The sequence below is a fragment of the Salvelinus namaycush genome, chromosome 13 (genome assembly GCF_016432855.1).
Source record: "Salvelinus namaycush isolate Seneca chromosome 13, SaNama_1.0, whole genome shotgun sequence".
NCBI classification, from domain to species: domain Eukaryota; kingdom Metazoa; phylum Chordata; class Actinopteri; order Salmoniformes; family Salmonidae; genus Salvelinus; species Salvelinus namaycush.
This window is the reverse complement of record NC_052319.1, coordinates 38,495,814-38,509,321: the sequence shown is the minus strand read 5'-3', so window position 1 is coordinate 38,509,321 and position 13,508 is coordinate 38,495,814. Positions and strand designations below refer to the sequence as shown.

Below are 13,508 nucleotides of genomic sequence, written 5' to 3'. Positions count from 1 at the left end.
GGTTGTAGAATTTATTTGGTGTTTTACGTACACAGAGGATGTTTTTGCAGAATTCTGCATTCCAAGAGTGTGCAAAGCTGTCATCAAGGCAAAGGGTGGCTTATTTGAAGAAGAATATTTTGATTTGTTTAACACTTTTTTTGGTTACTATTGTACATGATTCCATATGTGTTATTTTATAGTTTTGATGTCTTCACTATTATTCTACAGGGTAGAAAATAGTAAAAATAAAGAAAAACCCTTGAATGAGTAGATGTGTCCAAACTTTTGACTGGTACTGTATATGTTGAACAAGGTGGGGTTCAAGCTGCATCACTCATGCCAAATTGAGTCAAAATATTCAAAATATTGGGGAAGATGCCAGAGCTGAGGATGACGTTAAAGAGATTAAGTATAGTCAATTGGATTTTGTGGTCTGTATATTTTATCATTTAATTTAGGATACCAGCCTACACTACATGCCTTTTTGGGTTGGAGAGTTTGTATTTTGTCCTGTAGTTCATTCAATGTAATTGGAGAATCCAGTGGGTTCTGGTAGTCTTTAAAAGCTGATTCTAAGATTTGTAATTGATCATGTATATGTTTTTGCTGTTTGTTCTTTGTTATAGAGCCAAAAAGGAAGGAGGTTTATCCATACATCTCCATTTTGGATAGATAACTCTTCGTGTTGTTTTTTGTTTAGTGTGTTCAAATTTTCCCAGAAATTATTTATTTCTGCAGTTCCTTTGGCTTTGATGCCTCATGATTGAGTATTGATTGCTCTGTTCAAGTAGACTTTGATTTTGCTATGATATGATAGGGGTGTCAGTGGGCTGACTGTGAACGGTGTGAGAGACTCTGGGCTGAAGTCAGTGATAAAGTAATGTACAGTACTACTGCCAAGGGATGATCTGTAGGTAAACCTACCATAAGAGTCCTCATGAAGCCTGCCATTGACTAGGGACAGACCCAGTGTGCGACAGAGCTGCAGGAGTTGTGACCCGTTTTTGTTGGTTGTTTTGTCATAGTTGTGTCTAGAGGGCCATATTTGGGAGGGAATGCTGTCACCTCCAGGTAGGTGTTTGTCCCCCTGTGTGCTGAGAGTGTCAGGTTCTTGTCCAGTTCTGGTATTTAGGTCACCACAGACTAGTACATGTATCTGTAACCACTAGTTTTGACTGCCGCTTCTTGATGTTGTCAGTGATGTAGACACGTGTGTGTGTGTGTGTGTGTGTGTGTGTGTGTGTGTGTGTGTGTGTGTGTGTGTGTGTGTGTGTGTGTGTGTGTGTGTGTGTGTGTGTGTGTGTGTGTGTGTGTGTGTGTGCAGTATCTCTGTCCCCTGGTTAAAAGCTGCTCCACTCAGTTCATGGAGAGAGAGTGATGGGTAGGGGTAGAGAGAGATGGGTAGAGAGATGGTAGAGCGAGATGGGGAGGGTTAGAGAGAGATGGGGAGAGAGAGATGGGTAGGGATAGAGAGAGATGGGTAGAGAGAGGGAGGGTTAGAGAGGGAGCGTTAGAGAGGGAGCGTTAGAGAGGGAGGGTTAGAGAGGGAGGGTTAGAGAGGGAGTGTTAGAGAGGGAGGGTTAGAGAGGGAGGGTTAGAGAGGGAGGGTTAGAGAGGGAGGGTTAGAGAGGGAGGGTTAGAGAGGGAGGGTTAGAGAGGGAGGGGTAGAGAGGGAGGGGATATAGAGAGGGAGGGTATAGAAAGGGAGGGTATAGAGAGGGAGGGTATAGAGAGGGAGGGTATAGAGAGGGAGGGGTAGAGCGGGAAGGTATAGAGAGGGAGGATATAGAGAGGGAGGGGTAGAGAGGGAGGGTATAGAGAGGGAGGGGTAGAGAGGGAGGGTATAGAGAGGGAGGGGTAGAGCGGAGGGTAAGGAGAGGGGGGGGTGGGGAGAGGGAGGGTATAGAGAGGGAGGGGAAGAGCGGGAGGGGAAGAGAGGTTATAGATAGGGAGGGTATAGAGAGGGAGGGGTAGAGAGGGAGGGGGAGTCAGATAGGGAGGAGAGAGGGAGGGTATAGAGAGGAAGGGGTAGAGAGGGAGGGGGAGTCAGATAGGGAGGAGAGAGGGAGGGTATAGAGAGGGAGGGGTAGAGAGGGAGAGGGAGTCAGATAGGGAGGAGTGAGGGAGGGTATAGAGAGGGAGGGGTAGAGAGGGAGGGGGAGTCAGATAGGGAGGAGAGAGGGAGGGTATAGAGAGGGAGGGGTAGAGAGGGAGAGGGAGTCAGATAGGGAGGAGAGAGGGAGGGTATAGAGAGGGAGGGGTAGAGAGGGAGGGGGAGTCAGATAGGGAGGAGAGAGGGAGGGTATAGAGAGGGAGGGGTAGAGAGGGAGAGGGAGTCAGATAGGGAGGAGAGAGGGAGGGTATAGAGAGGGAGGGGTAGAGAGGGAGGGGGAGTCAGATAGGGAGGAGAGAGGGAGGGTATAGAGAGGGAGGGGTAGAGAGGGAGAGGGAGTCAGATAGGGAGGAGAGAGGGAGGGTATAGAGAGGGAGGGGTAGAGAGGGAGAGGGAGTCAGATAGGGAGGGTATAGAGAGGGAGGGGTAGAGAGGGAGAGGGAGTCAGATAGGGAGGAGAGAGGGAGGGTATAGAGAGGGAGGGGTAGAGAGGGAGGGGGAGTCAGATAGGGAGGAGAGAGGGAGGGTATAGAGAGGGAGGGGTAGAGAGGGAGAGGGAGTCAGATAGGGAGGAGAGAGGGAGGGGTAGAGCGGAGGGTAAGGAGAGGGGGGGTGGAGAGAGGGAGGGTATAGAGAGGGAGGGGAAGAGCGGGAGGGGAAGAGAGGGTATAGATAGGGAGGGTATAGAGAGGGAGGGGTAGAGAGGGAGGGGGAGTCAGATAGGGAGGAGAGAGGGAGGGTATAGAGAGGAAGGGGTAGAGAGGGAGGGGGAGTCAGATAGGGAGGAGAGAGGGAGGGTATAGAGAGGGAGGGGTAGAGAGGGAGAGGGAGTCAGATAGGGAGGAGAGAGGGAGGGTATAGAGAGGGAGGGGTAGAGAGGGAGGGGGAGTCAGATAGGGAGGAGAGAGGGAGGGTATAGAGAGGGAGGGGTAGAGAGGGAGAGGGAGTCAGATAGGGAGGAGAGAGGGAGGGTATAGAGAGGGAGGGGTAGAGAGGGAGGGGGAGTCAGATAGGGAGGAGAGAGGGAGGGTATAGAGAGGGAGGGGTAGAGAGGGAGAGGGAGTCAGATAGGGAGGAGAGAGGGAGGGTATAGAGAGGGAGGGGTAGAGAGGGAGGGGGAGTCAGATAGGGAGGAGAGAGGGAGGGTATAGAGAGGGAGGGGTAGAGAGGGAGAGGGAGTCAGATAGGGAGGAGAGAGGGAGGGTATAGAGAGGGAGGGGTAGAGAGGGGGGGGAGTCAGATAGGGAGGAGAGAGGGAGGGTATAGAGAGGGAGGGGTAGAGAGGGAGGGGGAGTCAGATAGCGAGGAGAGAGGGAGGGTATAGAGAGGGAGGGGTAGAGAGGGAGGGGGAGTCAGATAGGGAGGAGAGAGGGAGGGTATAGAGAGGGAGGGGTAGAGAGGGAGGGGGAGTCAGATAGGGAGGAGAGAGGGAGGGTATAGAGAGGGAGGGGTAGAGAGGGAGGGGGAGTCAGATAGGGAGGAGAGAGGGAGGGGTAGAGAGGGAGGGGGAGTCAGATAGGGAGGAGAGAGGGAGGGTATAGAGAGGAAGGGGTAGAGAGGGAGGGGGAGTCAGATAGGGAGGAGAGAGGGAGGGTATAGAGAGGAAGGGGTAGAGAGGGAGGGGGAGTCAGATAGGGAGGAGAGAGAGAGGGTATAGAGAGGGAGGGTATAGAGAGGGAGGGGGAGTCAGATAGGGAGGAGAGAGGGAGGGTATAGAGAGGGAGGGGTAGAGAGGGAGGGGGAGTCAGATAGGGAGGAGAGAGGGAGGGTATAAAGAGGGAGGTTTAGAGAGGGAGGGGGAGTCAGATAGGGAGGAGCGAGGGAGGGTATAGAGAGGGAGGGGTAGAGAGGGAGGGGGAGTCAGATAGGGAGGAGAGAGGGAGGGAAATGAGAGGAGAGAAAGAGCAACACCCACACACTCTCTCAGAGGATGTGTGAACTGTGTCATCTTTAATCAAAAACTGTGTAGCCTAAACACACACCTGAGGCAGGAGAGGTTCTGCTTTCCAAGGAAGGTGTGTGTGTGTGTGTGTGTGTGTGTGTGTGTGTGTGTGTGTGTGTGTGTGTGTGTGTGTGTGTGTGTGTGTGTGTGTGTGTGTGTGTGTGTGTGTGTGTGTGTGTGTGTGTGTGTGTGTGTGTGCTGTAAGCACTAGGACTGTATTTACGAACATCTTACCCCTGTGCTACCTCTGCCCTCGTCTCTGTGCCAACTGACAAACTACTGTGAGAGGTATGTGAGGGCAGTGGAAACCTTGTATTTACTAAACACCTCTCACTGACTGTGTGTTGGATAATACAATTCCCCATTATAGAATGATACAATATCAGAAGTGACTGGAGTTGAGATGGAACTGCTAAACTGGAGTGCTGGGTTGTGTGTTTCATATAGTGTCATCACGAGCGTCCCAGCGGTCTAAGGCACTGCATCTCAGTGCTAGAGGTGTTTCTACAGACTCTGGTTTGATTCCAGGCTGTATCACAACCGACCATGATTGGGAGTCACATAGGGCGGCGCACAATTGGCCCAGCGTCGCCCGGGTTTGGCCGGTGTAGGCCGTCATTGTAAATAAGAATTTGTTCTTAACTGACTTTCCTAGTTAAATAAATAAAATAGTCCCAAGGTCTTGTTGTGAGGTTGACCCGGCGATAGGATTTTTACAGTGAGAAGGCTGACGAAGTCGATGGATTTTTCTTGCCAAAGTGAGGCTTTTTATTTGGAAGGTGAAGAAATAATATAGCCGGTGACTGTACACGTATTTACAAAAACAAATAAACAGGACGACGAACAAAAGTTAGGCCTAATAAACTCAAAAGAAAAGCCAGGCTTCAATCATGCCTGTACCTGGCAGCATGCCAACCTGTTACCTGTGTGTCTCTGACCTGCAAACAAAGAAATGGTCGAGTTTAAATACCCACACCCATGTTGCGTCTGACCAATGGGAAACCCTTACACAATCTGTTCGATTAACATTCAAAGCACATGAATACCATACATACATGTTCAGATAATAAACGTATGTCTTTGTACCAGCTAAACCCTCTATGCTTTAGAGCATGAATACCATCTGGGATATGAAATGTTCCATCAGGATAAGTTACTACTATTCAATAACTATGTGTTCGAACACGCCCCATTTGCCTGTCAATTCTCTGAACAGGAAATGAACTGTGTCCGTGGGGTTGAGGTCAGGGCTCTATACAAACCAGTCAAGTTCTACCACACCGATCTCAACAAACCATTTCTGTATGGACCTGGCTTTGTGCACGGGGGATTTGTATGGACCTGGCTTTGTGCACGGGGGATCTGTATGGACCTGGCTTTGTGCACGGGGGATCTGTATGGACCTGGCTTTGTGCACGGGGGATTTGTATGGACCTGGCTTTGTGCACGGGGGATCTGTATGGACCTGGCTTTGTGCACGGGGGATTTGTATGGACCTGGCTTTGTGCACGGGGGATCTGTATGGACCTGGCTTTGTGCACGGGGGATTTGTATGGACCTGGCTTTGTGCACGGGGGATTTGTATGGACCTGGCTTTGTGCACGGGGGATCTGTATGGACCTGGCTTTGTGCACGGGGGATCTGTATGGACCTGGCTTTGTGCACGGGGGATTTGTATGGACCTGGCTTTGTGCACGGGGGATCTGTATGGACCTGGCTTTGTGCACGGGGGATCTGTATGGACCTGGCTTTGTGCACGGGGGATCTGTATTGACCTGGCTTTGTGCACGGGGGATCTGTATGGACCTGGCTTTGTGCACGGGGGATTTGTCATGCTGAAACAGAAACCGTTCTTGTGCTGAAATTGCTTCCAGAGGCAGTTTAGAACTCGGTAGTAATTGGCACCGCCTCAGGAGAAGACCAAGAGGGAAACTCGGATATCGGAACAGCCTCCGGCTCGGGAACAGCCCCCTCTGTTGGCAAGTCGACCTCTAGCACCTCCAATAGGAACCGCCACACCTGGCCCAGCCTCGCCAACAGATTCCTGGCTGGGTAGGCAGTGCTGCCACGGCTGTGGGAAGTCCTTGATGGTACTCTCAACGAGCTCAGCAGCCGCCCAGATCTGGTCGTCCTTGGCGTTCAGCCAGCACCACCAGTAATTAGCCGCATACTGCATCTCCACTGTCACGTTGCGACCTCCATCTTGTTAGAATTTGCCTGCACTCCTCACCGTGACAGGGTTTTCCGGAACTTCTGACACCATTTGTGAAGTTAGTATCCAACATCTGACACCATTGGTGAGATTAGTATCCCACTTCTGACACCATTGGTGAAGTTAGCATCCAACTTCTGACACCATTGGTGAGATCAGTATCCAACATCTGACACCATTGGTGAGATTAGTACCCCACTTCTGACACCATTGGTGAGATTAGTATCCCACTTCTGACACCATTGGTGAGATTAGTATCCCACTTCTGACACCATTGGTGAGATTAGTATCCCATTTCTGACACCATTGGTGAGATTAGTATCCCACTTCTGACACCATTGGTGAGATTAGCATCCAACTTCTGACACCATTGGTGAGATTAGCATCCAACTTCTGACACCATTGGTGAGATTAGTATCCCACTTCTGACACCATTGGTGAGATTAGCATCCAACTTCTGACACCATTGGTGAGATTAGCATCCAACTTCTGACACCATTGGTGAGATTAGTACCCCACTTCTGACACCATTAGTGAGATTAGTATCCCATTTCTGACACCATTAGTGAGATTAGTATCCCACTTCTGACACCATTGGTGAGATTAGCATCCAACTTCTGACACCATTGGTGAGATTAGCATCCAACTTCTGACACCATTGGTGAGATTAGTATCCCACTTCTGACACCATTGGTGAGATTAGCATCCAACTTCTGACACCATTGGTGAGATTAGCATCCAACTTCTGACACCATTGGTGAGATTAGTACCCCACTTCTGACACCATTAGTGAGATTAGTATCCCATTTCTGACACCATTAGTGAGATTAGTATCCCACTTCTGATCGTTCAATACATGTTTACAAAGAGAACTATACCTAGCGACACAAAACAAAAGATTTTTACGCGCCCAAACCAATTTCCGTCGACGCACAACAAAGTCATGTTTCTTCTCCATTACAGGTGATCTACAATAATCAAGAGGGCATCTCTAACCCACATAATTATCAATAAATACATGTGCAACTCATACACTGTTCCATAAACATTGTCAGGTCATGTATACTAGGCATCTCTTTAGATGAGTGACAGAGATGATAGATAAATGACAGTGATGATAGGACGATCATCACAGGGGTACTGCAAATAAATTCATGAACGATTGATTGAATACATGAATGAGTCTGTTAGAAAACGTTTCTTGTACTATTTATGTGTGTTGTTGTGTATAAAGGTATGATATGTTAATTTGCTCTGTCCTGTATACAATGGTGTAAAGTACTTACAGTAAATCCAAATCATTTAAAGTACTACTTAAGTAGTTTTTTGGGGTATCTGTTCTTTACTTTACTATTTATATTTTTGACAACTTTTACTTTTACTTCACTATATTCCTAAAGAAATGACTCCATACATTTTACCTGACACCCAAAAGTACTTGTTATATTTTGAATGCTGAGCAGGAAAGACAAATGGTCTAATTCACGCACCTGTCAAGAAAACATCCCTGGTCATCTACTGCCTCTGGTCTGGCCAACTCACTAAACACACATGCTTCATTTGTAGATTATGTCTGAGTGTTGGAGTGTGCCCCTGGTTATCCATACATTTTAAAAACAAGAACATGTGGCCAACTGCTTTGCTTAAAATAAGGAATTTGAAATGATTTATACTTCTACTTTTACTTTTGATACTTAAGTATATTTTAAACCAAATACTTTTAGACTTTTGCTCAAGTAGTATTTTACTGGGTGACTTTCACTTGAGTAATTTTTCTATTAAGGCATCTTTACTTTTACTATGAGATGTTAATGTGTTCTGTCCTGTGTAAAGGTATGAGATGGTAATGTGTTCTGTCCTGTATAAAGGTATGAGATGTTAATGTGTTCTGTCCTGTATAAAGGTATGAGATGTTAATGTATTCTGTCCTGTATAAAGGTATGAGATGGTAATGTGTTCTGTCCTGTGTAAAGGTATGAGACGGTAATGTGTTCTGTCCTGTATAAAGGTATGAGATGGTAATGTGTTCTGTCCTGTATAAAGGTATGAGATGGTAATGTGTTCTGTCCTGTATAAAGGTATGAGATGGTAATGTGTTCTGTCCTGTATAAAGGTATGAGATGGTAATGTGTTCTGTCCTGTATAAAGGTATGAGATGGTAATGTGTTCTGTCCTGTGTAAAGGTATGAGATGGTAATGTGTTCTGTCCTGTATAAAGGTATGAGATGGTAATGTGTTCTGTCCTGTATAAAGGTATGAGATGGTAATGTGTTCTGTCCTGTATAAAGGTATGAGATGGTAATGTGTTCTGTCCTGTATAAAGGTATGAGATGGTAATGTGTTCTGTCCTGTATAAAGGTATGAGATGGTAATGTGTTCTGTCCTGTATAAAGGTATGAGATGGTAATGTGTTCTGTCCTGTATAAAGATATGAGATGGTAATGTGTTCTGTCCTGTATAAAGGTATGAGATGGTAATGTGTTCTGTCCTGTATAAAGGTATGAGATGGTAATGTGTTCTGTCCTGTATAAAGGTATGAGATGGTAATGTGTTCTGTCCTGTATAAAGGTATGAGATGTTAATGTATTCTGTCCTGTATAAAGGTATGAGATGTTAATGTGTTCTGTCCTGTATAAAGGTATGAGATGGTAATGTGTTCTGTCCTGTATAAAGGTATGAGATGTTAATGTGTTCTGTCCTGTGTAAAGGTATGAGATGGTAATGTGTTCTGTCCTGTGTAAAGGTATGAGATGTTAATGTGTTCTGTCCTGTATAAAGGTATGAGATGGTAATGTGTTCTGTCCTGTATAAAGGTATGAGATGGTAATGTGTTCTGTCCTGTATAAAGGTATGAGATGGTAATGTGTTCTGTCCTGTGTAAAGGTATGAGATGTTAATGTATTCTGTCCTGTATAAAGGTATGAGATGGTAATGTGTTCTGTCATGTGCAGGGGTCCGTTCAGTGTGGTACGAAGATGTATCAGCAGGGACGCAGGACAGCAGTTTGCTGTGAAGATCGTAGACGTGGCCCAGTTTACCTCCAGCCCTGGTCTCAGCACAGAGGGTGAGAGAGCACACACACACACACACATACACAATTTATCTTTCTCTCTGTTGTGTGTGGATGCTGATGGTTATAGAGGCAAACATGTACACACTATCAGCTGTCTGTGTCTGTGTGTGTCTGTCTGTGTGTGTGTCTGTGTCTGTGCATGCGTGTGTGAGAGGTCATCCAGGGGTGAGCTGTGTTGTATCATTGATCTCCAGAGAGAGAGAGATGCTATACAATATGACCACACAGCAGGGGTCTATCCAGACACACAGTTTGACTTGTATGAGGGAACTTGAGATTTCGCCCTCCCTCTCAGACAGGCACGTAAAGAAACTCACACCCACTCACACACACACACACACACACACACACACACACACACACACACACACACACACACACACACACACACACACACACACACACACACACACACTGAGCCAATTGAGGGTAAATTGACAGCAGTGTTTCTTTGCATGACTGTCTACCACACACAGAGGCAGGCAACTGATGGCATCTCATCAGCAATGGAGAATCATACTGATTGTTCCCTTACCCTTCCAGATCCACATTATATTACATTATTATATATTATATTACATTACCACTTTGTTCTGCCTAACCATTGCCTCTACCGCTTCAAATTATACTTAGTGACCGTTACACTTACCTTCTATGAGAAGCAGAGAGAGAAAGACGGACAGACGGATGGACGAACAGACGGACTGACAGAAAGTCTGTCTCCAGTATGTATATGGGGACAGACAGACAGACAGACAGACACATGGAGGGAGGGAGGGAGGGAGGGAGGGAGGGAGGGAGGGAGGGAGGGAGAGAGAGAGAGAGAGAGAGAGAGAGAGAGAGAGAGAGAGAGAGAGAGAGAGAGAGAGAGAGAGAGAGAGAGAGAGAGAGGGAGGGAGGGAGGGAGGGAGGGAGGGAGGGAGGGAGGGAGGGAGGGAGGGAGGGAGGGAGGGAGGGAGGGTCAGAGAGAATGGTGTGAGAGGGAGTGAGATAAAGAAAGGGAAAGAAAGAGAGAGAAAGACAGAGAAGTTCTGTGAGATCTTTCTGTGCTCTATTGAGGCTGTCTAGTGAGACTGTTATTTCTGTGCTCTATTGAGGCTGTCTAGTGAGACTGTTCTTTCTGTGCTCTATTGAGGCTGTCTAGTGAGACTGTTCTTTCTGTGCTCTATTGAGGCTGTCTGGTGAGACTGTTATTTCTGTGCTCTATTGAGGCTGTCTAGTGAGACTGTTATTTCTGTGCTCTATTGAGGCTGTCTGGTGAGACTGTTATTTCTGTGCTCTATTGAGGCTGTCTAGTGAACTGTTATTTCTGTGCTCTATTGAGGCTGTCTAGTGAGACTGTTATTTCTGTGCTCTATTGAGGCTGTCTAGTGAACTGTTATTTCTGTGCTCTATTGAGGCTGTCTAGTGAGACTGTTATTTCTGTGCTCTATTGAGGCTGTCTAGTGAGACTGTTATTTCTGTGCTCTATTGAGGCTGTCTAGTGAACTGTTATTTCTGTGCTCTATTGAGGCTGTCTAGTGAGACTGTTCTTTCTGTGCTCTATTGAGGCTGTCTAGTGAGACTGTTATTTCTGTGCTCTATTGAGGCTGTCTGGTGAGACTGTTATTTCTGTGCTCTACTGAGGCTGTCTGGTGAGACTGTTCTTTCTGTGCTCTGTTGAGGCTGTCTGGTGAGGCTGTTCTTTCTGTGCTCTATTGAGGCTGTCTGGTGAGACTGTTATTTCTGTGCTCTACTGAGGCTGTCTGGTGAGACTGTTCTTTCTGTGCTCTATTGAGGCTGTCTGGTGAGACTGTTATTTCTGTGCTCTACTGAGGCTGTCTGGTGAGACTGTTATTTCTGTGCTCTACTGAGGCTGTCTGGTGAGACTGTTCTTTCTGTGCTCTATTGAGGCTGTCTAGTGAGACTGTTATTTCTGTACTCTACTGAGGCTGTCTGGTGAGACTGGTCTTTTTGTGCTCTACTGAGGCTGTCTAGTGAGACTGTTCTTTCTGTGCTCTATTGAGGCTGTCTGGTGAGACTGTTCTTTCTGTGCTCTATTGAGGCTGTCTGGTGAGACTGTGCAGGACAGTCAAGTTCTTCCACACCAACCTCGACAAACAATTTCTGTATGGACCTCGGTTGTGCACGGGGGCATTATCCTGCTAAAACAGGAAAGGGCCTTCCCCAAACTGTTGCCACAAAGTTGGAAGCACGGAAAGGTCTAGCATGTCGTTGTATACTGTAGCATTAAGATTTCCCTTCACTGGAACTAAGGGGCCTAGAACGAACCATGAAAAACAGCCCCAGACCATTATTCCTCCCCCACCAATCTTTACAGTTGGCACTATGCATCGGGGCAGGTAGTGTTCTCCTGGCATCCGCCAAACCCAGATTTGTCCGTCGGACTGCCAGATGGTGAAGCTTGATTCATCACTCCAGAGAACACGTTTCCATTGCTCCAGAGTTCAATGGCGGCAAGCTTTACACCACTCCAGCCGACAGTTGGTATTGTGCAATGGTGATCTTAGGCTTATGTGCGGCTGCTCGACCACGGAAACCATTTCATGAAGCTCCCAACGAACAGTTATTGTGCTGACATTGCTTGAAGAGGCAGTTTGGATCTCGGTAGTGAGTGTCGCAACCGAGGACAGACCATTTTTACGAGCTACGTGCTTCAGCACTCGGCAGTCCCGTTCTGTGAGCTTGTGTGGCCTGCCACTTCGTGGCTGAGCCGTTGTTGCTCCCAGACATTTCCACTTCACAATAGTGCTCAACTTGGAGTTGACCGGGGCAGCTCTAGCAGGGAAGAAATTTGACAAACTGACTTGTTGGAAAGGTGGCATCCTCTGATGGTGCCACGTTGAAAGTCACTGAGCTCTCAGTAAGGCCATTCTACTGCCAATGTTTGTCTATGTAGATTGCATGGCTGTGTGCTCAATTTTATACACCTTTCAGCAACGGGTGTTGCTGAATTTGAAGGGGTGTCCACATACTTTTTTATACTCTTCTCCAGAAACACTGCTCCATTCTGAGAGCCAGTCTGGCATAACATTTCCATACAGAGAAAATGTAAAGGTTTTGAAAATATATTTAAAAAATGTCATTATTCTCATCATTTTTACTGCTAGTGTTATTTATTACTTCGGGAGTAATTTATGCAATTGAGCCATCTGTGCGTGCTGTAAAGATTTGCTGTCAGGTTAAGTGGCTTTCTAAGTCTGCATGACTGTTTGAGTTTAGCTTGTCTTTCTACCACATACCCACAGTCAAGCCCCTACAAACCCCTTGTGAACGAGGGATCATGTACCCCTGCTCCACGGAGGAGAAATATCTACCAGAGCCAGGGATTTATGTCATCCTAACGTTCTCATTAAGCGAGTGATGAAAACAGAGGGATGGAAAACGACAGAGAAAAACAGAAATAAATCTGAAATGAATCTTCCATTCCTCTCCATCACCATCCATCTCCTTTATAACCTATCACAAGCCTTGGCTGGAGCGCTGGGAAATCTATCAACCGTACACACACACACACACACACACACACACACACACACACACACACACACACACACACACACACACACACACACACACACACACACACACATACAAGTGATGGCAGCAACACTGTTCCCTTTGTTGATTTATTATTTTTTATTTTTCACATGATGGTAGAAAAGAGAACAGTTACACTGTGATCATCTTTAATACAGGAGCAGGGACACACACACACAATGCTGCACAGAGCCTAGGGACAGGCCAAAAGGACCCAGACAGGGCATGGCCCAGTGATCGATCGGCCAGCAGGGGTCTCACACACACATGTATATCTTTCCTACACACACACACACATTCTCTCTGTTTACAAACACACATTTGGCTCTCTGTCCCAGTGGTGCTGATAGTGTGATGAATAGGTCAGCCGATTGGCAAACGTTCTGTAAATTGAAAAATCGTGTGACTAAACTAAACAAAAAGAAGAAGAAACTGTACTATGGAAGGAAGATAAATTATATTTAAAAAATGATAGTAAAAAGCTTTGGAGCACCTTAAATAAATATTTGGGCATTAACTTGAAATCGGCTCCCTCATTCATTGAATCAGATGGCTCATTCATCATAAAACCCACTGATATTGACAACTACTTTTGTCACGCCCTGACCTTAGAGATCCTTTTTATGTCTCTATTTTGGTTTGGTCA

The 13,508-nt window shown here is 46.6% G+C and overlaps 1 protein-coding gene across 5 annotated transcripts in view; it reads left to right on the top strand.

Moving 5' to 3' along the window:
- LOC120058519 (peripheral plasma membrane protein CASK-like) overlaps positions 1-13,508 on the top strand; it is a 229,900-nt gene that overhangs the window by 90,238 nt on the left and 126,154 nt on the right. For all 5 annotated transcript variants that reach the window (XM_039007238.1, XM_039007236.1, XM_039007237.1 and 2 more), the window contains one exon: positions 9,201-9,313. In XM_039007238.1, the coding sequence (XP_038863166.1) occupies positions 9,201-9,313 (113 nt within the window). The remainder of the gene's footprint in view (positions 1-9,200; positions 9,314-13,508) is intronic.